The 20793-nt window shown below is 42.6% G+C and overlaps 2 protein-coding genes and 1 pseudogene across 4 annotated transcripts in view; 2 read left to right on the top strand and 1 right to left on the bottom strand.

The window, feature by feature from the left end:
* Positions 1-4369: 4369 nt before the first annotated feature.
* pkdc (protein kinase-like domain containing) lies at positions 4370-6753 on the bottom strand. Its single transcript, XM_084052684.1, has 3 exons — positions 6620-6753; positions 5726-6120; positions 4370-5346 (listed from the first exon to the last, which is right to left on the bottom strand). The coding sequence occupies exons 2-3, from the start codon at positions 6094-6096 to the stop codon at positions 4755-4757; spliced, it is 963 nt and encodes a 320-aa protein (XP_083908810.1). The 5' UTR covers positions 6097-6120; positions 6620-6753; the 3' UTR covers positions 4370-4754.
* A 1748-nt stretch (positions 6754-8501) lies between these two features.
* Positions 8502-19001, top strand: LOC311039891 (calpain-7-like). 2 transcript variants are annotated; one of them, XM_084049903.1, is made up of 18 exons: positions 8502-8825; positions 9381-9489; positions 10745-10905; positions 11821-11888; positions 12020-12250; positions 12789-12875; positions 13635-13761; positions 14069-14154; positions 14302-14395; positions 14766-14912; positions 15255-15361; positions 15490-15610; positions 16195-16339; positions 16597-16696; positions 17079-17214; positions 17601-17676; positions 18036-18181; positions 18493-18998. In XM_084049903.1, exons 1-18 carry the CDS (start codon positions 8724-8726, stop codon positions 18550-18552), a joined length of 2103 nt encoding a protein of 700 aa, XP_083906029.1. In that variant the 5' UTR covers positions 8502-8723; the 3' UTR covers positions 18553-18998. The 2 variants fall into 2 exon arrangements, with proteins under 2 accessions (XP_083906029.1, XP_083906028.1); XM_084049902.1 differs by having other exon boundaries at positions 18036-19001.
* A 407-nt stretch (positions 19002-19408) lies between these two features.
* LOC311041788 (calpain-7-like) overlaps positions 19409-20793 on the top strand; it is an 8243-nt pseudogene continuing 6858 nt past the window's right edge. Inside the window, exon 1 of the transcript XR_014602869.1 lies at positions 19409-19412. The product of XR_014602869.1 is annotated as a calpain-7-like (transcript). The remainder of the gene's footprint in view (positions 19413-20793) is intronic.

The raw sequence follows: 20793 nt of genomic DNA on the forward strand, positions 1-20793 counted from the left end.
TCTACATCCCTCAAGGGTGTGGGGGCGGTGCCTATGTGATCCGCGGCGTAAAGAACCCTCGGTAGGGCAAAGCGGTTCAACAGATCAAACTTCATTCGGGGATCGAGGGGTGCCCTGCCGATCCTGTCACTCCACGCGGAGATCGAGGCTTCGCAGGCCGGAGCCGAAAAACCGTCAAGCGGGCTCACTCTGAGGCCGAGATATTTCTCGTAACCAGCAGGATCGATCAGGTGCAACCGCTCACCGTCAAAGGCCCAATCGGTGTTAACATTGTAGGTCAGCCGGCCGCCCTTCTTTTCGATAAAGAACCCATGACACTTACTGGCGTTAACCCGCATGCCGGTAAGTTGTCAGAAAGCCCCCAGAATGTTCAAGTTTCTCCGCATGCCTTCCTTTGAGTCACTAAACAATGCTAGATCGTCAGCAAACGCCATCGCCACCACGGAGACATCCCCGAAGGAGAATCCCCGCCCTTCGCGTTCGATAGTGGTGATTAATGGATCAACCGCTAGATTGAAAAGTAGGGGAGACAAGGAAATAACCTTGTTTCACACCCACCTTCATTTCTGGTGATGTCCCTTCCCCACACCTGACCCTCGTCGTACATCCATCGTAGCCCGCAAAGATTACGTCCGCCATGTGCCGGTCGAGACCCCGCCCCTCCAGCACCGCCCGGAGGTGTTGATGCGAGACCGTATCGAGCGCTTTTTGGAAATCGATGAACACCACGCCCAAAGGTTTGCCCTGCCCCTTACTGTGCTTTAACGCTGACTCGAGTAACATCAAGTTCTCCGAGCAGCCAGACGAGGGAATGAACCCCCGCTGTCGAGGGTGTAAGGGGCAGGCGGCTCTCATTCGCCCGTCGAGGATACGGGAAAAGAGACCGATAATCACCGAGGCGATGGTAATGGGCCTCCAGTTGCCAAGTAGGACTAGCTTGGCGGGGTCATCACTTTTAGGGATAAGCGTCGTACGGCACCGCTTCAGGCACTGGGGGACATAGCCAGCGACCAACCACGATGAGTAGATGTGCGCGAGTTGCGAGCCGTCAGGGTCCCATAGTAGCAACTCAGAACGAGTGATACCGTCGGGACCGGCCGCTTTGCCATTCTGCATGCGCTGGAGACAAGAGTGAACCTCTTCACCCGAGATCAAATCGCAGAGGATAGTATTGTCAGCCCCACCGAAGGAACGGAAATGGCCCAGTCCAAGAAACGGTCGCTCTAGCCCCCAAGCATTTTGGTAGAAACGATGTATTCCATGCATGGGTATCGGACACCCGATAACATTGTCCCCGTCTAGGACAGTTTTGGCTAACCGCTTCCTATCACAGTGGTACAGCCGCCTCAGAAACACCCGGCGGTGAAACATTTGCAGGCAACTGCCCCTTCTGCCAGGCACTTCTCCACTTATCTCTCTCTGGCGACGCAACTGTTTCGGCGGAGACCCCAGGCTACTAATTAGCCAGTTAGCTTTGGCTTCAATGGATCGCACCGAACACTCTTCAATCTTCAAAAAGAGGTCGGAGTCTTCCCCCAGTCTGACCCCATCAATACCCGCGTCTTCTACAAGACGTCGAAGCGCCTGTTTCATCAACGCGGGCTGTAACGGAATCGTGTCAGGACGAGTGTTTCATCATCCAGCACGACTGGGGGACGACCGCCTCTTGCACGGTCAGCCTTTTCAAGGCTACAAGCCTTACCCCTCACCTGCTCCTCCGTCCTCCCCCGCCCCAGGTCTTTAGCCACGGACTTCCACGACCAGGTATCTCTGGGACGGTTCATAAGAACTCGTAGCTCGTTGACCTCCTCCACGGTCCAACGCCGGTGCTTACGCCCCCCGAACCTGCTGTCTCCCACGTCCCGGGTTCTCGCTTGGCATGTTCAGTTCTTTGTGTCTGCTTAGCATGTGATTGGTCCGGCCGGCACGTGAGAGGGCCCTGAACGAACAGAGCCCACAGGAAAAGTTAACCAACGCCCGGCGCTGGTCCACGATAACCGGTTTGCACCGGGCAAAGTGGCACCGCACCGCACGCGGGTTAGAGCTCTCCCAGGTATCATTTACTGGATTTGTACCTTACCGTCAAATCATGGTGTCTGGACGCAAAAAGCGGAACCAGTGAAAGGACACCGACGATAGGTACGCCACAAAGAACACACGGCCTATCAAACGGGATACGGATAGACAGGACACGGGGGAGTTGACCGGAGCCGGCCGCGGAATCTCGGAGGTATAGTCTCCCGGCGGCGTGCACTATGACGGTCACCACTTCCTCCTTTGCCCCCTAGCCAGGTCGACGGCATGTTACGGGGGATCGGCGCCCGTGGCCCGGTACGCAGCTGTTTGGTCGGTCGCCGGAGTACGCGACGCAAGCAGGGTTTGAGAAATGGAGTCTCCGGAGCGCGCCTTTGCGCCCCCGCCGCATACGGATCTCCTCGCCGAGCCGTGTGATGGGGCTTGAGGCGAGGCCGACAGCGGGGGCCCTCAGGCGGTCCGTGGCAGGGCAACTAGGTCAGACTGTGCGTCTCGGTCTCGCTAGGCCGGGGTCGGCCGCGGAGGAGTGCGGAGGACAGGCCACCGAGGCCTCTCCGCACCTGGTCCCTCCGCGCCTGGTCGGGCCCGCAGGCTGCAAGCAGCGTCCGTTGACGGGTATCTTCCACCAGCATGCGACCCAGTGAAGTTTGGATGGGAAAAAGACATAACTAACAGGTCACTGAGCCCAACCACTCTACCTGAAGGTTGCAAACCTGCCCCAGACTACATTTTGCAAATGATTAAATGTGGCTGCAAAACTGACAACCCATGCAATTCCAAAAAATGCAGCTGCAGAGTACATGGTTTGCCATGCACATTGTCCTGTCACTGTTATGTTGTAGGATGCTCAAGACAGTTTTAGATAGGATTCTTTCCTTTTTCTTTTATAAATTCCTTTAAACTTGGTTCTTGTCTCTGATTCTGGTGTCTCAGGAAAATGTGGTTAGTTGGTATCATTGGACCTTAATATGGGATATGCTGTATATGACCACTTCCACATAAACATTATTAATTTCTTATACAGCTAATTTGAAGCATTTGAATTGATTTACTGTGCATAACATGTCATAAATCAACATTTTTAATGGATTTTGGTGCTTCGGGTGTGAAGGAGTTAATATCTATGAAATGTTCTAATGTGAAATCAAAAAACAAAATTTTACACATCCACGTTCATTGATAAACACTGTAGAAATCAAATTTTATGCGCTAAATCAATATTTTTGCATAAAATGCCATAAAAAACGTTTTTTGGTTTTGGGCATTTAAGGGTTAATGACGGTTGGCCTCAAAGGGTTAATATGCATTCATCCAAAAGGAAACATGACCAGGTCCACTATTAGACTTAGTAGAAAGCAGATCTGATGCATTTGATTTGATTTCTGTACATGTTCTATTTCACAATATCACAGTTTAAAGATTAAGTTGTTCTGGGAATGAAGGGGTTAATATTTAAAAGTTTACAAATATTAAATCTAATGCACTGTACACATCCACTTACATGGATACACACTGTAGAAAGCAAATTTTAAGCAATTAGATCAAGTATTTTGCATGAAATACTATAGAAGTCTATTTTGGGTGAATTTTTAGTGTTTTGGGCATTAAGGGGTTAATAATAAAAAATGCTCAAGGGATTTCACCGGGCACCCTCTTGAATCCTTAAGAGGGGACCCCCAGCAGCAAGAATCAGTTGAGAAAAAAACTTTTACCGACGAAACCACGTTAAGCCCCATGACTCCCGGACTATATATAGCATATCTAGATCGGCTATTTTCAAATGGCCGAAATGTATAGTGGTTATTGTGTTTTGTTGGAATAATAATCAAAGTCTACAAAGTAACTGTAACTAAAGTTGTCAAATAATTGTCGTGGAAAAGCACAATATTTGCCTCCAAGATGTAGTGGCGTATACTGAAAATTGAATACTATGAATAAATACTCCAGTAAAGTAAGTACCTTAAAATTGCACTGACTAGCACTTGAGTAAATGTACTCAGTTACTTAAACCACTGCCAAAAAGAATACATGATATACCTACACCTAAATGTTAACTTTAGATCGGATCTTTTGGCAAGCGATCCCTCGCGCAATGGAATCTGCTTATTAAAGGAGAAAGACAAACGTGAGTGTGAGTGTCTATTGCGTTTTGATTTCTATCCTGTAAATAAAGCAATTATATTTAATTAAAGGAAGTGTTCGTTAAACAAAAAGGTTTGTTTTGTTGGTAATTTAAAAAAAAATAGATAGTAATCATTGTTAAAGAGTGTTTGTTCAGGGGTCTCTCCGGCTCTTTAATAAACAAAATAAATGTTCAGGTATAGGTTGCACATTTCACCCAGGAGAGATGTACATTTACCAGATTCAATTGAAAATAATTTAATTAATAAAAACCAATGAGTCAGTAATAGCCACACTACATTTAAACCTTTATTTACCCATGTGAAGGTTTGATGAAAATGTATGTCCTTTTTCGGTATGCCCTCCTGTCCCTTTACACTCACATCTGGAAAGTGCTAAACACCAGCATTTCACTGTTCACCATTGTTGAGTAGTACTGCTGGGGCAGTTGGGGGTTAAATGTCATTCTTAAGGGGACCTTTATGGTAGATGTTCTCACTCACGTTCCCAAAGCACCCTGGGATTCAAACTGGCAAATCTTCAGTCACAAGCACACTTCTTGAGGTTACTGCCACCACTAATTATTGTTTTTTTCACAATCACAGTTTAAGTTTTTGCAACACCACTTTGGTCAGTTGTTTGCTGTACCTGTTGATCTTCCAGTGTCCTGGCATCCAACCCAGCAGAAAACGATGGAAGTCTGTCCAGGCAAAAGCAAACATCTCCCTCCATTCTGCCTCTAAGGCAGCAAAGTCCACTTCTGTAGCCACAGTTGATTTTAATTCTGTGAAATAGTAGTCCAGAAAGTCAGGGACCCTCTTTTCACATTCCCTCTCCTCCATGCAGCTTCCCATTAAATACACAACATCTTTCATCCCACAACCCCCACCCACATACTGAAAGTCTACAGCTGCCACGTCCGTCCGACTGGAGGAGAAACAAAAGTTTGCTAACTTGGCATCGCCATGCACAATGGTCTTGAAGCGGCATTCGTTGAGAATCCTGTCAATCTCACTAGCTGCAGCCTTAAGCTGGGCATCATCCATGGCCTCCAGCTCATCTGGCCTGGTCTCCAGATGCCAATAGGTACCAATAGGCCACAGCCCCTCTGGCGAAACACCCAAAAAGAGAGCATGGAAGTGGGCAAGCCAGCTGAGGCATGCCTTTATCTCTCCATCCTTCACTTTGGATCTGCAAAGAATATCAACCTTCATAAGTATTAAGCACATCAGAAATTATCTATTCACGTGATCATTTTGTCATAGTCAGGCAGTGAAAAAGTATAGACATGTGATATTATCAGATCAATATTTTTGGATGGTGCTGTCAAAGATGGTCTTGTCACAGTCTCAGTCTGTGTTGCAGAGTAGCTCAGCCTGAAGCCCAGAAGCCTGATATCTCTCCTGACCAAGGGGGATCCCTAAACAAAAAATGAATCTCACCCACGTTTTACACCTGTAAACTGCTATGTGACAATACAGTTGATTCTGATTCTGATTCTGATTACTTAATACCACTGAACTAAAACAAAAAACTGTTGCACAGCCATGCAAGGCAAGCTATAGATTACCTTCTCTGGTCAAAGCCAGCGAGATCCAGATCCTCCAGCACTATCATCATCTCGTCTCCATAGGAATGGGCAGCGACACAGACCGGTATGCGGCACATGTGATTGGTGGAGTAGTTCTGGTACCAGTGGGTCTCCACCTCATAAGACCTGACTTTACGTTGGTGAGAGCGGTCTGTGTTCCAGCCACCAGGATGCTCGGCATCCTCTGGAAACTTGATATGTTTGACTACCACTGAGGGCCGTTCACAGCCCTGCAAGTGCACCCTGACTATTTCTCCATAGCCGCTCCAGAGGGTCTGGATTTTGGTACCGATGCTTAGTGATGACGCTTCACATGCCTGCAGAATGAGATCCTGGTACTCTTGTTTCATCTCAAAAGGTAGTTGTTACACGAGCTGTGGAGGACAATGTATTATTTTAAAGTCAAAGCAGATGAGTCATCCAAGTCATTTTGAGGTGTTGGGAGTATATTTCTATTTGGAGTCTATTTCCAATACACAGGAGGACCTCAATGGAAATAAGCCATAGGTTTTTTTGTGTTATCCTTTTAGCATCCTTTTGTATAAATCTGTACCTCTGTGCTTTTTTTGCAAACTGTTATTTAAGTATTCAAACAATCAATCAATATTCAATATTGTACTACTACTTATGTCATCATTCCCTTTGCCTGCAGATAAGGAATATAATGTAACATCTATCCGTTTGTCTCTCTCTCACAGCAACTGCTGTGTCACAATGATTACACATTTACACAAGTGTCACACAACAGCAAGTTTTTTTTACACTCATACAGAACTCATTACTGTAGTGTACATCGCGTGGTTTGAACAGTAGGCTACACGGAATGCACACTCATGTCCTTAAATGTTCTGTATTTAAAAGTAATGGACGCACCTTTTCAGTCCCAGATTTGACAGCTCCAGCACCAGGTCTCTGCACTGGACCACTGACTCTACTGGACCACAGCACTGGACCACCAGCACCAGACAGGATTTTGCCAGGTTGCCAGGTTTTGCGAGAGAAATAAGCAACCATGTCTATGAAAACAAGCCCAAAAGAAGCGACCACATGAGCATTTTTTTTAAAAACCTATGTAGTGTACATAGAGCCTATTTGAAAATATTCAATATTCGCATCGCGTTGTGAGCATGTACATCGGCTATTTTCAAAAAAACTTGAGGTAAAAAAAGTGTAAAATGTGAATCATTTTTGAAACATTTTAACAATACAAATCTGCGGGGGTCTCTGGTCCGTAAATACACAGTATTCATTTGGGGGTCCTTCACATGAAAATGTTTGAGAACCACTGGTTAAAACAATAATTTTAAACATTTTGCAAACAAGCCCGAATAAGCAACTACAATTTAGAAACAAGCCCAAAAAAACGCAACCTGCAACTACCAATATTTTAAAAGCAACTTTACAGATATACAAGCCCAAAGTAGCTTATAAAAAGCAGACCTGGCAACACTGTACAGGATGTAACTTTTTTGTGTTTCCTTTGATAGTGACACGTAAATCAAACGGGGTAATTACTGCCACCTGCTGGACAGGAGTGTGCACAAACTAAGCTTTTTCAACTTGAGCCTTTGTATAATACAGTAAGTTTACAGTCTGTGCCATTGGAGATGATTAATGTAAATGTATCCACATAATCTTGCAATAATAATAATTAATGCATTATGAAGAATCACTGAAAAGGTTTAAATATGTTGATACAAGGTTTCTGCCTGATAGCAATGCGGTACATTTCCATTTGTTGCGCTTAACTTACTGTGCTCAATAATATTACTTTACTATTACCGTACTCCTCAAATGCATAATTTTGTACTTACAGTGCCTTTCCCCATCATTACATAGGCTGACACATTACGAGTCTACTGCAGGAAGCACCACAGACCTGGCTGCTGTAAGGAATGAGACAGAGAATCAGATGATCCAGAAGGTGGCGAGTGGTGTGAAAACTTTGGTTTGGCCTCTTCAGAGATGCCTGGCAGTGGTCAGACAATAGCTACTCCTCCTTCAGATACTGGAGAGCCATCCAGTGTTTATTTGAGTGATTTTCCATGTGTGGCTGCACTGTGAATCTCCCCATCTGTGTGTGTGTGTGTGTGTGTGTGTGTGTGTGTGTGTGTGTGTGTGTGTGTGTGTGTGTGTGTGTGTGTGTGTGTGTGCGTGTGCGTGTGTGTGTGTTTATGTGTACCTCTCGTAGGTACCACAATGAAGCGGTTCAAACTGAGGCTGAGCCCACATGACTCCTCACTAAAAATCTGAACGAACATACATTAAAAGATGTCATTTTGGAGCAGGTGAGTTTATATCAACCATATTCACACAGGGAAAGGTGTCTGAGAATGAATGAATGAATGAATGAATGGATGAATGGATGAATGGATGAATGGATGGATGGATGAATGGATGGATGGATGGATGGATGGATGGATGGATGGGTGGATGAATGGATGGATGGATGGATGGATGGATGGATGGATGAATGAATGAATGAATTTTCATTTTCATGTCCCTGGGAGTACTATAATAAGACACCAAAAACATAAATAAACTATATCACATTCACTTCCTGGAAACAGAAACTGCACAATTAAAAAGAAGATATTTGGTTAATACCCAAAACAAAAAACAAAAACAAAATATTAAAAAAAAACATCTATATATTACGTATATATATATGGAAGCGAGAGAGAGAGAGAGAGAGAGAGAGAGAGAGAGAGAGAGAGAGAGAGAGACTCTGCTGCGGCTGCGCAGGTCATTCTCGGAAGCAACATGGTTGTTTTGGTAAACAACACCGCTGTCAAACCAAACGTTAGCAGAATATGATGTTACCAGCGGATAATTAAGTATTTATAAAGGCCAGTGTAACATTTAGTATGGTTTTCAAACCTGTAAATGTTTGGTGTCCTCAGTTTATATAAAAACGGACTGCCGTTAGCTTGTTAGCCAGCTAGCCTATTTGCTAACTTAATAAGTTGTCTTCACTATGGACTGCACGGAGCTGGAGCTGGACGCCGTCAAATTTGCTAAAACGGCTGTGACCTGTGATCAGAATGGGAAATATAACGAGGCTGTCTTTTATTATAAGGTAAGCGGCTAAGGTTTGGTCCCAGTGGTGGAGAAAGTACTCAATTGTTTTACTTAGGTAAACGTATCAATACTGCAATGTAGAAATACTCTGTTACAAATAAAAGTCCGGTATTAAAAATGTACTTCAGTAAAATTACAAAAGTATTGGTATCAAAAATATACTTAAAGTACAAAAGTAGAAAGTACTCATCATGCAAATGTCAGATTTCACAAGTTTCCAAATGTATAAAATGTATTACAATCTTTTGAAAATAGTAGACCTACAAGCTGTGGGCTTGTAGATTGGCTATTTTCAAATGACGTGGGTAATGTATGTTTTGTAAAAATAAGCAAAACCTTAAACATTTTAAGGATTTTCTTTTAAACTCACACACCCACATTGGGTTTTCCATCCACCCACCAGGCTTCCTCCTTATTTTTCCCCCATCAACTTAACCCACCTCCTCCTGTTTTTCCATCAATGTAAAAAAAATGTGAGGTACGTACTTATTCTGACTTCTTGTACAGTATGTCATAATGAAACCATTGTTTTCTCTTGGATGCTTTGTTGTAGGAGGCAGCCCAAGCCCTGATCTATGCGAGCATGGCAGGGTCCAAGCTGGAGGCCATTCAGGATAAGGTGACAGAGTATCTGGATAGAGTACAAGCCCTCCATAATGCTGGTGAGTTGATATGAGAAAAGACAACATTGGGTTCTAGTTTTTTACTTTCCAATCTATTCATGTTTTAAACATGAAACTGACTGCTGGCTAGGTGCTGTATCTTGTTCAAGGATTTGTTCATGTTGTTCATCAATGTTGACATTGATGAACAAAGTAGCTGTTGTGGGAAAGCAGACCTGCTGTGACCATTTAGTCACGTCTCTCTAAACACCAGGCCACCCCCTACTGTAACCTTTAATATATTTGCTACATTTGAACAGTTTGTAATCATGGATCTAAGCTAATTTTGGTGACCAGGGGAAATTCTCATTTTGTCCTGAGTCATTTTTTCCATAATTTCTGTGAGAGAGAGAGAGCGAGAGAGCGAGAGAGCGAGAGCGAGCATACAGTACATGAATGAAATGGAAACGCCCTCCCCTCCCGACACCACACAAGGAAGTGTCCTGTATATTGAATATTCAGTGGGTGTTGTCTCTCCAAGGATCAAAGTGCAGGAAAAGTATTGCTGTGTGCTAGTTTGTGCCTAATGAGAAAACCAAAATACAAAATGATATGTATTGGTTATATGTAATGATTTCCATCATTTCTGGGACAGTGCATAAGAGGTGTGTGTGTGTGTGTGTGTGTGTGTGTGTGTGTGTGTGTGTGTGTGTGTGTGTGTGTGTGTGTGTGTGTGTGTACATACAGTACATGAATTAAATTAAGTCAAACACTCATGTCATGTGTGTGTTCAAGGAAATGTCTATTGTAGTCTATTGGATATTCAGTGGGTGTTGCCTCCAGGGAACCAAGTGCAGGACATTATTGTACTGTACTTTTAATCAGTTGTGTGCTAAATGTGTTCCTTATGAGAAAACCGAAATGAAGCATAATTTGTATTGGTGAATTTTGTTATAACATGTTGTATGATTATGTAGGGAATCTGTTACAGCCTTTTCAAATGTTTGAGAAAATGACCTGGTACTGTAACAGCACCTTAGTGCTTTGATTTAGCTGAGTCTGATGTGAAACTTAATGTTACCGTAGTTAGCATGAGATCTGAACTACATCCATCCAAATCCAAATACCTTAACGAGGAGGCTCTCTGGCTTCTCTTAGAAATAGCCATATTAAATGGTGACCTCTGTATTTTAAAAAAGAATAATAGTGCAGCATAGTTGGCATAAGTAAGTCTAATATTATATACACTGTTCTCTCTGATGCCCTCTTAAATGCCTCTACTGGCAATGTCCTATTCCTTGACTTGTGTCCCCAGTCCAGGCACAGAGCAGTGATCCACTGAAGTCACGGCAGCAGGTGGACTTGGAGCGAGCCCACTTCCTGGTCACTCAGGCCTTCGATGAGGATGAGAAGGGAAACAGTGGTGACGAGGCCATTGAGCTCTACATGCAGGCTGTGGAACTGTGCATCAAGACGGTAGGTGTTGCTCAGGAAAGGCCTTGAGGGTTCTGTTAGCCTGTAAAGTTAACTTTAACTCTAGTCTTCATTTGGGCCATGTTGTACCACCAGAGAAAAGTTAGTTTAATATTAATATATGTTAGTTTCATGCCACAGATGGCATCTGTATGTTGTATGCAGGGGGTTTTGAGTAATATTCTCCTCTCAATTTCCTCTGACCCATTGCTGATGGCTTGGCATGTTCCTTTGGTCTAAATGTGCACTTGGTGTCAGGTTCAAAGAGCATTGGCTTCCTCTAACATATATCTTTATAGCTTTGCTCTGGCAATGGGTAATGACTGTACTTTCACTACCTCACCCATGGCATCGGGATTTAATTTGTAAATAGTGTTGCTACATGTAGCAAAATGTTTTGAAATTCCATGAAATGTTGGTCATATTTCTTTTACTGTTTAACACCGTGTTTGGATGCTGATATGTCTACAGTAGGTGTCTTTGAAAGAAGATCCACAATTAATTAAATAACACATTTATTGATGACGTAAGTCCCAAGTGCATGTTTTTGTAGTTAACTAAAACAACTAACTGGTTATGGGGCATTCCAATTAGCTATTCAACAGATTTGTGCTATAATACCAGGGAGTAGAAACTTAATGACATTTCTTGAGTAAAGGTGTGTTGCAAGCCTGTGTATGGAAATGCTGTTGATGTGTGGCACTTCCTTATTTTACTCAATGTGAAGGTATGGTTGAACAAGTCCACATACAAGAGAACTCTTCCCTATTGCACTCAAGTCTCTCTTGCTTGTGTGTTTTTGTCTTTGTCTTTCATGTTTCTCCCCCCCCCTCTTTCTCATAAAATAACATGCCTTCTCTTGGTCTATTCCCTGTCACTTGTTCTATACTCTTTTCTCATTGTTTGTATTTCCAACAGTCCAATGAGACATCAGACCAGGCACTGCAGGTCAAACTGAAGCAATTGGCTCGCCAGGCTTTAGACCGGTAAGACATTTAATCATCTGTTTCCAGTGAGTGTATTTACTTTATTTAATAAACTTGTCATCGTCCAACAACTGCAATTTGTCAAATGTACCAGACTGGAATAAACAACCACTTACATTTTATTCTCTCAGAGCGGAGGGGCTCAAAGACTCCCTTTCCAAATCGGCTCAAGCCCAGCCTCAGGACAGACAGGGACTGTCTGGGGCCAAGCCCAGCAGTGCTCCTTCTGGTGGTCCGGTTCGTCAGTTTTTCCCCCTTGGGCCAGAGTTCTCCCTTCATGATCGGCCCCAGCCGGTCCGGGCAGTCCAGTCCAGCGAGCCTCAGGGCCAGAGGTACACCTCAGAGGAGATTGAGGTGCTCAGGTAAGCAGGCTGGTGTGAGCAATATGTTCTACACAGAAACACAATGTCTTGGCCAGAACGGAATATTTATGGAATTTGGCAAAACATAGTAGAGAAAATGTTATTTGATGCAAAATAATAAAATATTGTATAGAGCTGTAGACCCATGGTCAATACTACTGTACTTGTGTATGACGAATAACGTTGAGCCTACAGTACTTGAAGGGTGTATTTTCCAGACAGACACTTTTTTCAACTCCAGCCGATAAATTGACTCTGGAAACGTGTGGATTCTTAGAAAATGAAACATGTTTGTTCTTGCTTCTTTCTTTTTCTGATAGTCTAACTTCTTAGTAAATGATTTTCCCATTGCTAAATTAAAGGGTGAAGAACAGAAATGTATGTCCGCCCCTTCAAGATTACTTTAGATACACACACATACCAACATAAGAAAGTACAGTGGCTCTAATGTGTTTATATTGCCTGGAAATTGTGTAATGTTTCATATTCTACAGCAAGGCCTGAGATCAAATACAACTCTGTCATCCTTCACATTTAGGAGCACATCTACAATCAACAGCATAGCCTATGTTCCCTTTATGAGTGTGGACCTGAAGGAGAGATTTGCCTTCCCTGTCCCTTTCTCGTAAGTCAACTTTGGGCTGTTTGTCATTGTATTATAACAGTATTCTGTTCAGTGATACAAAGTCAAATGGCTAATACAGCATACTGTACAATCAATGTTGTTCAGATACGTAGATGTGAGCAAAATTATGTCACTCTATTAGATATAAATACAGAGTTTTGAATAATATAGCAGAACAATTATTCAGTTAACCATACAACTGCCTTCAAAAGTCACCTTCACACAGCTGTGTGTGATGTTCTGTAACATGTAACTATGTACTGTAACAATTTACTGTACACTCATATCCACATCATGAGATGCATTAAATGCAGTTATAAAATCAAAGCAACAATAAAAAAAAAAAAGTGCTACATGAAGATGCTGCGCAGTTCTAAAATTGTGTTATGTTTCGAGTACCCTGAATACTGAGGGTTTAAAGGGATACTTTGACATTTTGAATTTCTGTGGTTGTTCTCATCAGACATAGCTTTTCTCCTTTAGTTTCCACAAAATGTTTGTTAGCATTGTTATCCTCCTTTTCTGAAACACTGGAACTTAGCTACAGTAAACTGTAGGTGTGCAGCTATGGTAATATCTAGGAACATAAATGGCTACATTGCCATATGATCACATGCATAGCCACTATTTATGGACAAAATAAATTGTGTGATGAAGGATGAAATAACCCAGTAAAATACAAACTTGAACAACTACGCCAATTAACCATAACCGCATAATCGATTTGTTGTCTATGTATGTGCATGTTCCCTTGAACAGAGACAAAATGGGCAAGCTGGCGCTATCACCCAAGCAGAAAGCTATTTTCTCCCGCTGGGTCCGACCAGACGAGATCTGCAATAACCCCACCATGATCCTGTCTGTGTCTAGCTTCAGCATCAAACAGGTTTGAATATTATTAATTAGAACTCTGACACAGCCGTAAAGTATCTGTAATATAGGCCTAATATATACTCTAAAAGAGGAAAAGGTCAGGAAGAGGTAGTACAGTTTAATATTGTATTGTCAGTATTCCAAAATAATCGCCAGTCCTTCATAACCACAGGTAACCAATCTCTCCCTGAAATGTTACGTGCAAACTCAGCCACCAGATGGCATCACTTCATATAATTATTGTACAGAGTAAAAAAAATAGAAGAAGCTTTTTGAAAGTATGACATGTGTACGTGATCTGTTCTTCTGTATGTTTTCAGACGGTGGTGTCTGACTGTTCGTTTGTGGCTTCATTAGCCATCAGCGCAGCCTATGAGAGGCGTTACAGCAAGAAGCTTATCACAAGGTACATGGCCCCAGCACCATCAAAATAATGGGAAATACTTCAGCATTATTACATCAGTTGAATATTCATATTCATCACTGAAACGTTATTATTCTTATAATGTGTGTGTATGATGTGTGCGTGTATCTGTGTGTATGTTTCTTGCAGCATCATCTACCCTCAGAACCGCAGAGGGCAACCAGAGTATAACCCTTGTGGGAAGTATATGGTTAAACTTCATATCAACGGCGTTCCCAGGAAGGTAAGACGGAGATGGAAATCGTGTGCAAATCTTTGAATATATATATATACCAGCATATTTTTAAAGCCAACATTTTTTACTCAATCTTTGCTTCTGGGGGTCCCTGGAACAACATATTTTGAGATGGGGGGGGGGCAATAAATAATTTTGGGTGGTCCTTGACATGAAAAAGTTTAAGCACCACTGACATAAGTTTTTCAGAAAACTGTTTGGATTTTAGAAGACATTTGTAGAATCTGCCTCAGCTCTTAATGGGTTAACTGTTAACACAACGAGACAATGTTTGATAAGTTTATCTGCATTTTATGACCACCATCTCCGGTGTACCATAGGAGCTTACCAGAACCCACCAGAATTTGTGTCTTTGTAGGTGATCATAGATGATTATCTGCCTGTGGATCGCAACGGGGAGCTGCTGTGTTCCTACTCTAGCAACAGGAACGAGCTGTGGGTCTCTCTCATTGAGAAGGCCTACATGAAGGTCATGGGAGGCTACGACTTCCCTGGATCCAATTCGGTATGTTACAGATGTTCACCTCCACTTGAACGCTTGTAGAGGAAAAAACATGTTTGAGTGTTTATACTGTATGATTATGAGGTTATATTTTATATGCTGCTTTGTATTTACCAAGATTGCTTATGCACGTCAGTGTTATATATATAAACGTTTCCTCGGAAATCGTACTTTCAAATTAACTGTATGAAGCAGCATTGGTACAGTAGGTGTTTGTTCAGCAAGCTGTCCTTATTAATAATAACAACAATGTATTTGTAACCTTTTCAGTTACATCACGGACTGTTCATTCATGGCCATTTTTCACCAGTGTTGTCCATATGTTTTCCTTCATATGTCTAATAGAACATTGATCTCCACGCGCTCACTGGCTGGATCCCTGAACGCATCGCTATGCACTCAGACAATCAGTCCTTTAGCAAGGATGACTCCTTCCGCATGCTGTACCAGAGGTGAGTGAGCTGTGCACGTATGCAGCTATTATTATATCTATTTTGCAAGTAGTTTTCCATGAGCCTGTTTGAAGCCTTGTCCAACAGTTAAACCTACATTTCCCCTTGTCTTTCCCTCCCCCACCCAGGTTTCATCGGGGTGATGTCCTCGTCACCACGGCGACAGGGGTGATGACAGAGGAGGAGGGGGAGAGGTGGGGCCTGGTGCCCACACATGCCTACGCTGTCCTTGACATCCGGGACCACAAGGTTAGCATGCTAGCACTAACCACTTATCACTGCAGTACAAGGTTAGCATATTAGCGTTAGTATGAGCCAGTCCTCCTATATATTGGACATGCTTGTGCTTCATCATTCTGCTGTTCCCACAGCAATAACTAATTTGATAAACATGCTCATTCATTATTACGTTGAATGTCAAATATAAATAATGGGATTGATGGTAATTGCTTTAATATCTTTAATCAGGTAACCATAAATATCACTGATGATTCTTGGTGTGTTTCTCTTGGGATGCTTAGATTAGATATTTTAAGCAGAGGGGTCCTGTATAAGCCCCTAAGAAGGGAAGATGAGATGTTTTCATCAAGCTAATGTAGCCAATATATAGCTGACACAGTGAATTAGCTTTGAAAAGTTGCATGTGACGCAAAGGTCCTTTGCGATGACTCTGCGTACTGTACTGTATGTGTAAGGTCTTTGAATACACATCAAGCAGGGATATGTAAAAAATAAAAAGTTCAATTGCCATACAGACAGTCAATTAATCGTAATGATTAATTATGCAGCTGTGCCTGGAATAGAACCTGCATCTTCCTCTTTTGGTGTTGTAGGGGCAGCGTTTCCTTCAGCTAAAGAACCCATGGAGCCATCTGCGATGGAAGGGACGATTCAGCGAGAGAGACGAGAAGAGCTGGACTCCTGAACTACTCAAGTACCTCAACTTTGATCCCAAGACGGCGCAGAAATTTGATAATGGTATAAATGAACACTTCTGTGCCATTTTGGAAAACGTCTTCAGCATCTATGAATTATTGAGGGACCGGTTTCTAAGTGTTAGCAGCAGTTAAGAACAGAAATGGCTTGTTATACCCCAGCCCAATAAGGTCACACTTTTGTATGAATAATTGGTACACTAATAGCCTCTTAGTGTATCAGAATCTTGAGTATGACATGGGAGCATAATGGCCACTGTGAGAATATGGTCAGTAAATTAACCAGCATTTCCTCTTCAGGTGTGTTCTGGATAACCTGGGAGGACTTGTGTCAATACTACGATGTCATCTACCTGAGCTGGAACCCTAGCCTGTTCAGAGAATCCTCTTGCATCCACAGGTGTGTATAATGTATGTGGTGGTGTTAGTGCAATTGGTCTTTAAGAGTTTTGAAACTAAACATCATTCAAAACCATGTACCCAAATGACACACGCGTGTTCTTTAATATTCGCGTGTCACTGCTCAAAATTGGCAGTGAACCATGAATCAAAATGAGACATTTATAAGAATGTGTTACCTAAGCTTATGACAGTATGAAATTATGTAATGAATATAAATGCACCCAAGTGTGTGTGTGTGTGTGTGTGTGTGTGTGTGTGTGTGTGTGTGTGTGTGTGTGTGTGTGTGTGTGTGTGTGTGTGTGTGTGTGTGTGTGTGTGTGTGTGTGTGTGTGTGTGTGTGTGTGTGTGTGTGTGTGTCTCGTTCTTTGGGCTGTGTGCAGTAGCTGGGATGGGAAGCAGGGCCCGGTTAAGGATGCCTACAGCTTGGCCAACAACCCCCAGTTCAGACTGGAGGTCCAGTGTCCAGCAGGGGGCGCAGCTGTGTGGGTGCTGCTTACCAGACACATCACTGATAAGGTGAGCTTTACCAAGTAGCTTTACCAAGTAGCATTTATTGAAGGGACATATTCATCACTAACAAAGTAGCAGTACACAGTAACCGCTGTGGCACAGCAGGACCTCAGAATCTGGGTAAAATGGTAGATCAAGCCATAATATTCACATGCATGTTATGAATAAATAAATGCCTCTTGGCTTTAAAGAGTCATCATCTGTTACCATTTCATATACTAGTGAGGTCCATAATGGCTAAATTTGAAGCAGCACGGCTAACATCATCACACCATACACTCTGTCATCACCTCAGCTTTAATACAAGCACTTGTTACGTGGCATTTTTTCACATAATAATATATCTACTTTTGATTAATGTTTTAATGACTGGTATTTTATTTTTTACCCAGGATGACTTTGCACAAAATCGGGAGTTCATCACCCTTGTTGTTTACAAGACAGATGGGAAGAAAGTTTACTACCCTGGTAAGTCACGTCTTCTCTGATAAGGGTTTAAGCTGTAACAGTTTGTGATCCAGCGATGCCACTCCAAACACACAGGAATTAAGCATTTTCTTTCGCAATACAGAGCTGAGAAATGAACCCAATTAACCCACATGAGAGAAAACAAAACAAGGGGTCATCGAGCCTTTCCAATATCCAAAAAGTTACAAGTGTGTTGCCAATATCAGCATGTGTTGTCCATCAACAGTATTTTTACTATCATGTAATCATTGACTAAAATATAGAGTCCTTTACCTGTTAATCAATCGGGTGTGTTAAAATGTCTGGTGTTAACTTTATCTTCTATCCTGCCTGACAACATCTTATGTGTCTCTCCTCAGCTGATCCTCCTCCCTACATCGACGGTATCCGTATCAACAGTCCCCACTACCTGACCAAGATGAGGCTGACCAGTGCAGGGACGCACACCTTCACTCTGGTGGTGTCCCAGTATGAGAAGCAAAACACCATCAACTACACGCTCCGGGTGAGAAAAGACAGACACAGACACACACACAAACACACACCATATACATTGTGTACATTATGTAAACTTAATTTACATGATACAGAAACAACAGTTATTATTTTCTTTTTTTTATGATACAACTTACTGTGGCCTCAAACCCAACTCATTAAAGTGATAGTTCACCCACAAAATGACTTTCTTTCTATCGATTAGTCACCCCATGGAGATTATTTTGTTTTGTTTGCATTCCTAAGCCAATAATTTGATGACCAGCAGCGGTTCTTGTAGGAGACACTGACACAAAGAGCCTCCTTTGTGTCTCCTACCAGAACCGCTGCCTACCGGTCCGCTGGTCATCAAATTATTGGATTCAAGTCTCCATGGGGTGACTAATTGATAGAAAGAAAATAATTGTTTGGTGAACTATCGCTTTAAGTGTGAACGTGGGGTTCCTTATGAACAACAAGCACCCTGACTAACCAGCAGAAGTCGCTAGTGCAGCGTCAAGGACACAATCCCCTGTCCGCTTCCCTTCCTCAAACACTGACTGTCAGTTGTGTTCGCTGGAGCACCTTTCCAAACCGGAGGCACCGCTGGCAGGCAGCAAACCCAGGCCTCTGCAGTAATGGACAAGGTTTTACGCCACGTGGACACCACTTTGTTTTGTTTGTCAAAAATCGATGTTGTGAATAAATTGAATGGAAAGTGAATCGACTCCAACACTGCAATACTGTCAGTCGCATAGCACACACACACACACACACACACACACACACACACACACACACACACACACACACACACACACACACACACACACACAACTCTGACTAGACTACTTAGGTCACCTGTGTGTGGGATCATCCTTTTAAATTGAGAAACACTGTGGTCTGTATCTTATGGTGCAGAGGTCATCCTAGTGTGATGACAGCATATCACCCTGCAGTTTAGCTGGAAGAAAGAAAGAGAAGGGGTGGCTGGAAGGGAGATGGAAAGAGAGAATGATGAGTCAGAAGAGAGAGGGAGAGAGATGAAAGGCTATCTTTGTGTTCAGTAAGTGTCAGGGCTGAAGTCCCCAGAGTCGGCAGTATGCAGGATGAGATCTAAGCTACGTTTGATGCAGTGACTGAGAATAATACATTAATGCATTGCTTGGGCCATACTTGGGTCCCTTGGTATGTGTTTGTGGTGTGTGCACATATTAGTGAGAGTGAGATTTGAGAAAGCGTGTCCCTGCAACTAAGCATGTGTAAGAGTGGGTGAGTGCATGCATGAGCGTGTGTTTACTACACTGTATCTATAAAGTGGCTGTTTTGTCTAGAGGTGAAACAGGTAATCGAAGTAATCAATTTAATTGATGATAAATGTTGTATGATGAAATATAAAATAGGGCTTAAGTTGGTAGTAATCGATTATGAAATATCAATATTTATTCAAATTTCTGTTAATTTGATGATTATATATAGAGAGAAAAAATAATTAAGAAAATGTTCAAAAAGTGCTTCTCCATAATTGGATTAAAACAAAAAATGAATCGACAGAATAATCACTATAAGCGATAGTTGCAGCTCTAGTTTTGTCTTTGTGTGTGTACATGCACTTTGTCTTACCATTCTTGCGAGGACATCATCTCATTCTCAGGTCATCAATTGAGGAGCAAACACTGAGACATTAGCTTCACAGTCAGTGAGTCAGGTTAGGATAAAGGTTAAGGCTAAACATTTAATGGATGAAAAAACAGGGTTAGGAATTCAGTTTAGTCAATCAATACAGTGTCCTTACACAGTGACATACAGTACAGTATATAAATGCACGCTTGTGAGCGGCAGTTTACATCTACAAATGCACAATTGTGTGGACAATGTACATCTGTGCAATAGGGAGAAACTATTGCTGGCAGGGTTTTGAGAGAGAAGTTGTTGACTTGGGTTTGTTGCGAGAGAGGAGAAGTGCCGATGCATGGCAAGACCACATTCTCTTCCGTCTTGTGTCATCTCCTTTCCTCTGCTCTCTGCTCACTTTTCACCCCGCTGCAGACTGAAATTAACCATCCTGATTATTATTTAATTACAGCCTGCATGGGAAACCACCAGCTTGGGACTGTGAAAGCAACTGAGTCAGAGTGTGCGTGTGTGTGTGTGAGCGTGCGTGTAACTGTGTGAGGTTGACTTGAGTGTTTATTTTCACATTCTTTTCTTGTGCATGCAGCTGTGTGACTCGTATCGTTTTTTTTTAGCAATTTGCACATTTTTAAATAGCTGTTCACAAAGAAAACTTGCTCTCTTGAGGTGGTGTGTGTGTTCGCATGGCTCTTTTTATATGGATGTGTCTACAGATACACATGCGGCTGTCCTCAAGTGTCTGTCAATCCTTTTATCAACACAACTGCCATACTGCCAGTGGCTTATAGCAAACTAAGAAACCTACAAATCTCCACCAGGAGGCATGCCTGGGTTTCAATTTGGCCTAAATGACTCAATACATCTCCTCTCAGCTTCTTCATGTAGAATCCAAAACAGCCCTATAGGTACTGGCCTACCTACCTACACTTGGAGAAAGCAACAAAAAATCACATGAACGCACATAAGTCGTGTGCACCACTCACTCAGAGAAAACTACCATCCTTTAAC

This window comes from Gymnoscopelus microlampas (genome assembly GCF_963454915.1).
Source record: "Gymnoscopelus microlampas genome assembly, chromosome: 3".
NCBI classification, from domain to species: Eukaryota; Metazoa; Chordata; class Actinopteri; order Myctophiformes; family Myctophidae; genus Gymnoscopelus; species Gymnoscopelus microlampas.

What these genes read in the sequence shown, in the direction of transcription:
- pkdc (XM_084052684.1), bottom strand. Translation starts at nt 6,096, where the DNA reads ATGAAACAAGAGTACCAGGATCTCATTCTGCAGGCATGTGAAGCGTCA. An exon ending in GCTGGCTTTGACCAGAGAAG is followed by an intron (nt 5,347 to 5,725) that starts GTAATCTATAGC and finishes TATTCTTTGCAG; the next exon opens with ATCCAAAGTGAAGGATGGAG.
- LOC311039891 (XM_084049902.1), top strand. Translation starts at nt 8,724, where the DNA reads ATGGACTGCACGGAGCTGGAGCTGGACGCCGTCAAATTTGCTAAAACG. An exon ending in GCCTTCCCTGTCCCTTTCTC is followed by an intron (nt 12,876 to 13,634) that starts GTAAGTCAACTT and finishes TCCCTTGAACAG; the next exon opens with AGACAAAATGGGCAAGCTGG. An exon ending in TTCCGCATGCTGTACCAGAG is followed by an intron (nt 15,362 to 15,489) that starts GTGAGTGAGCTG and finishes TCCCCCACCCAG; the next exon opens with GTTTCATCGGGGTGATGTCC.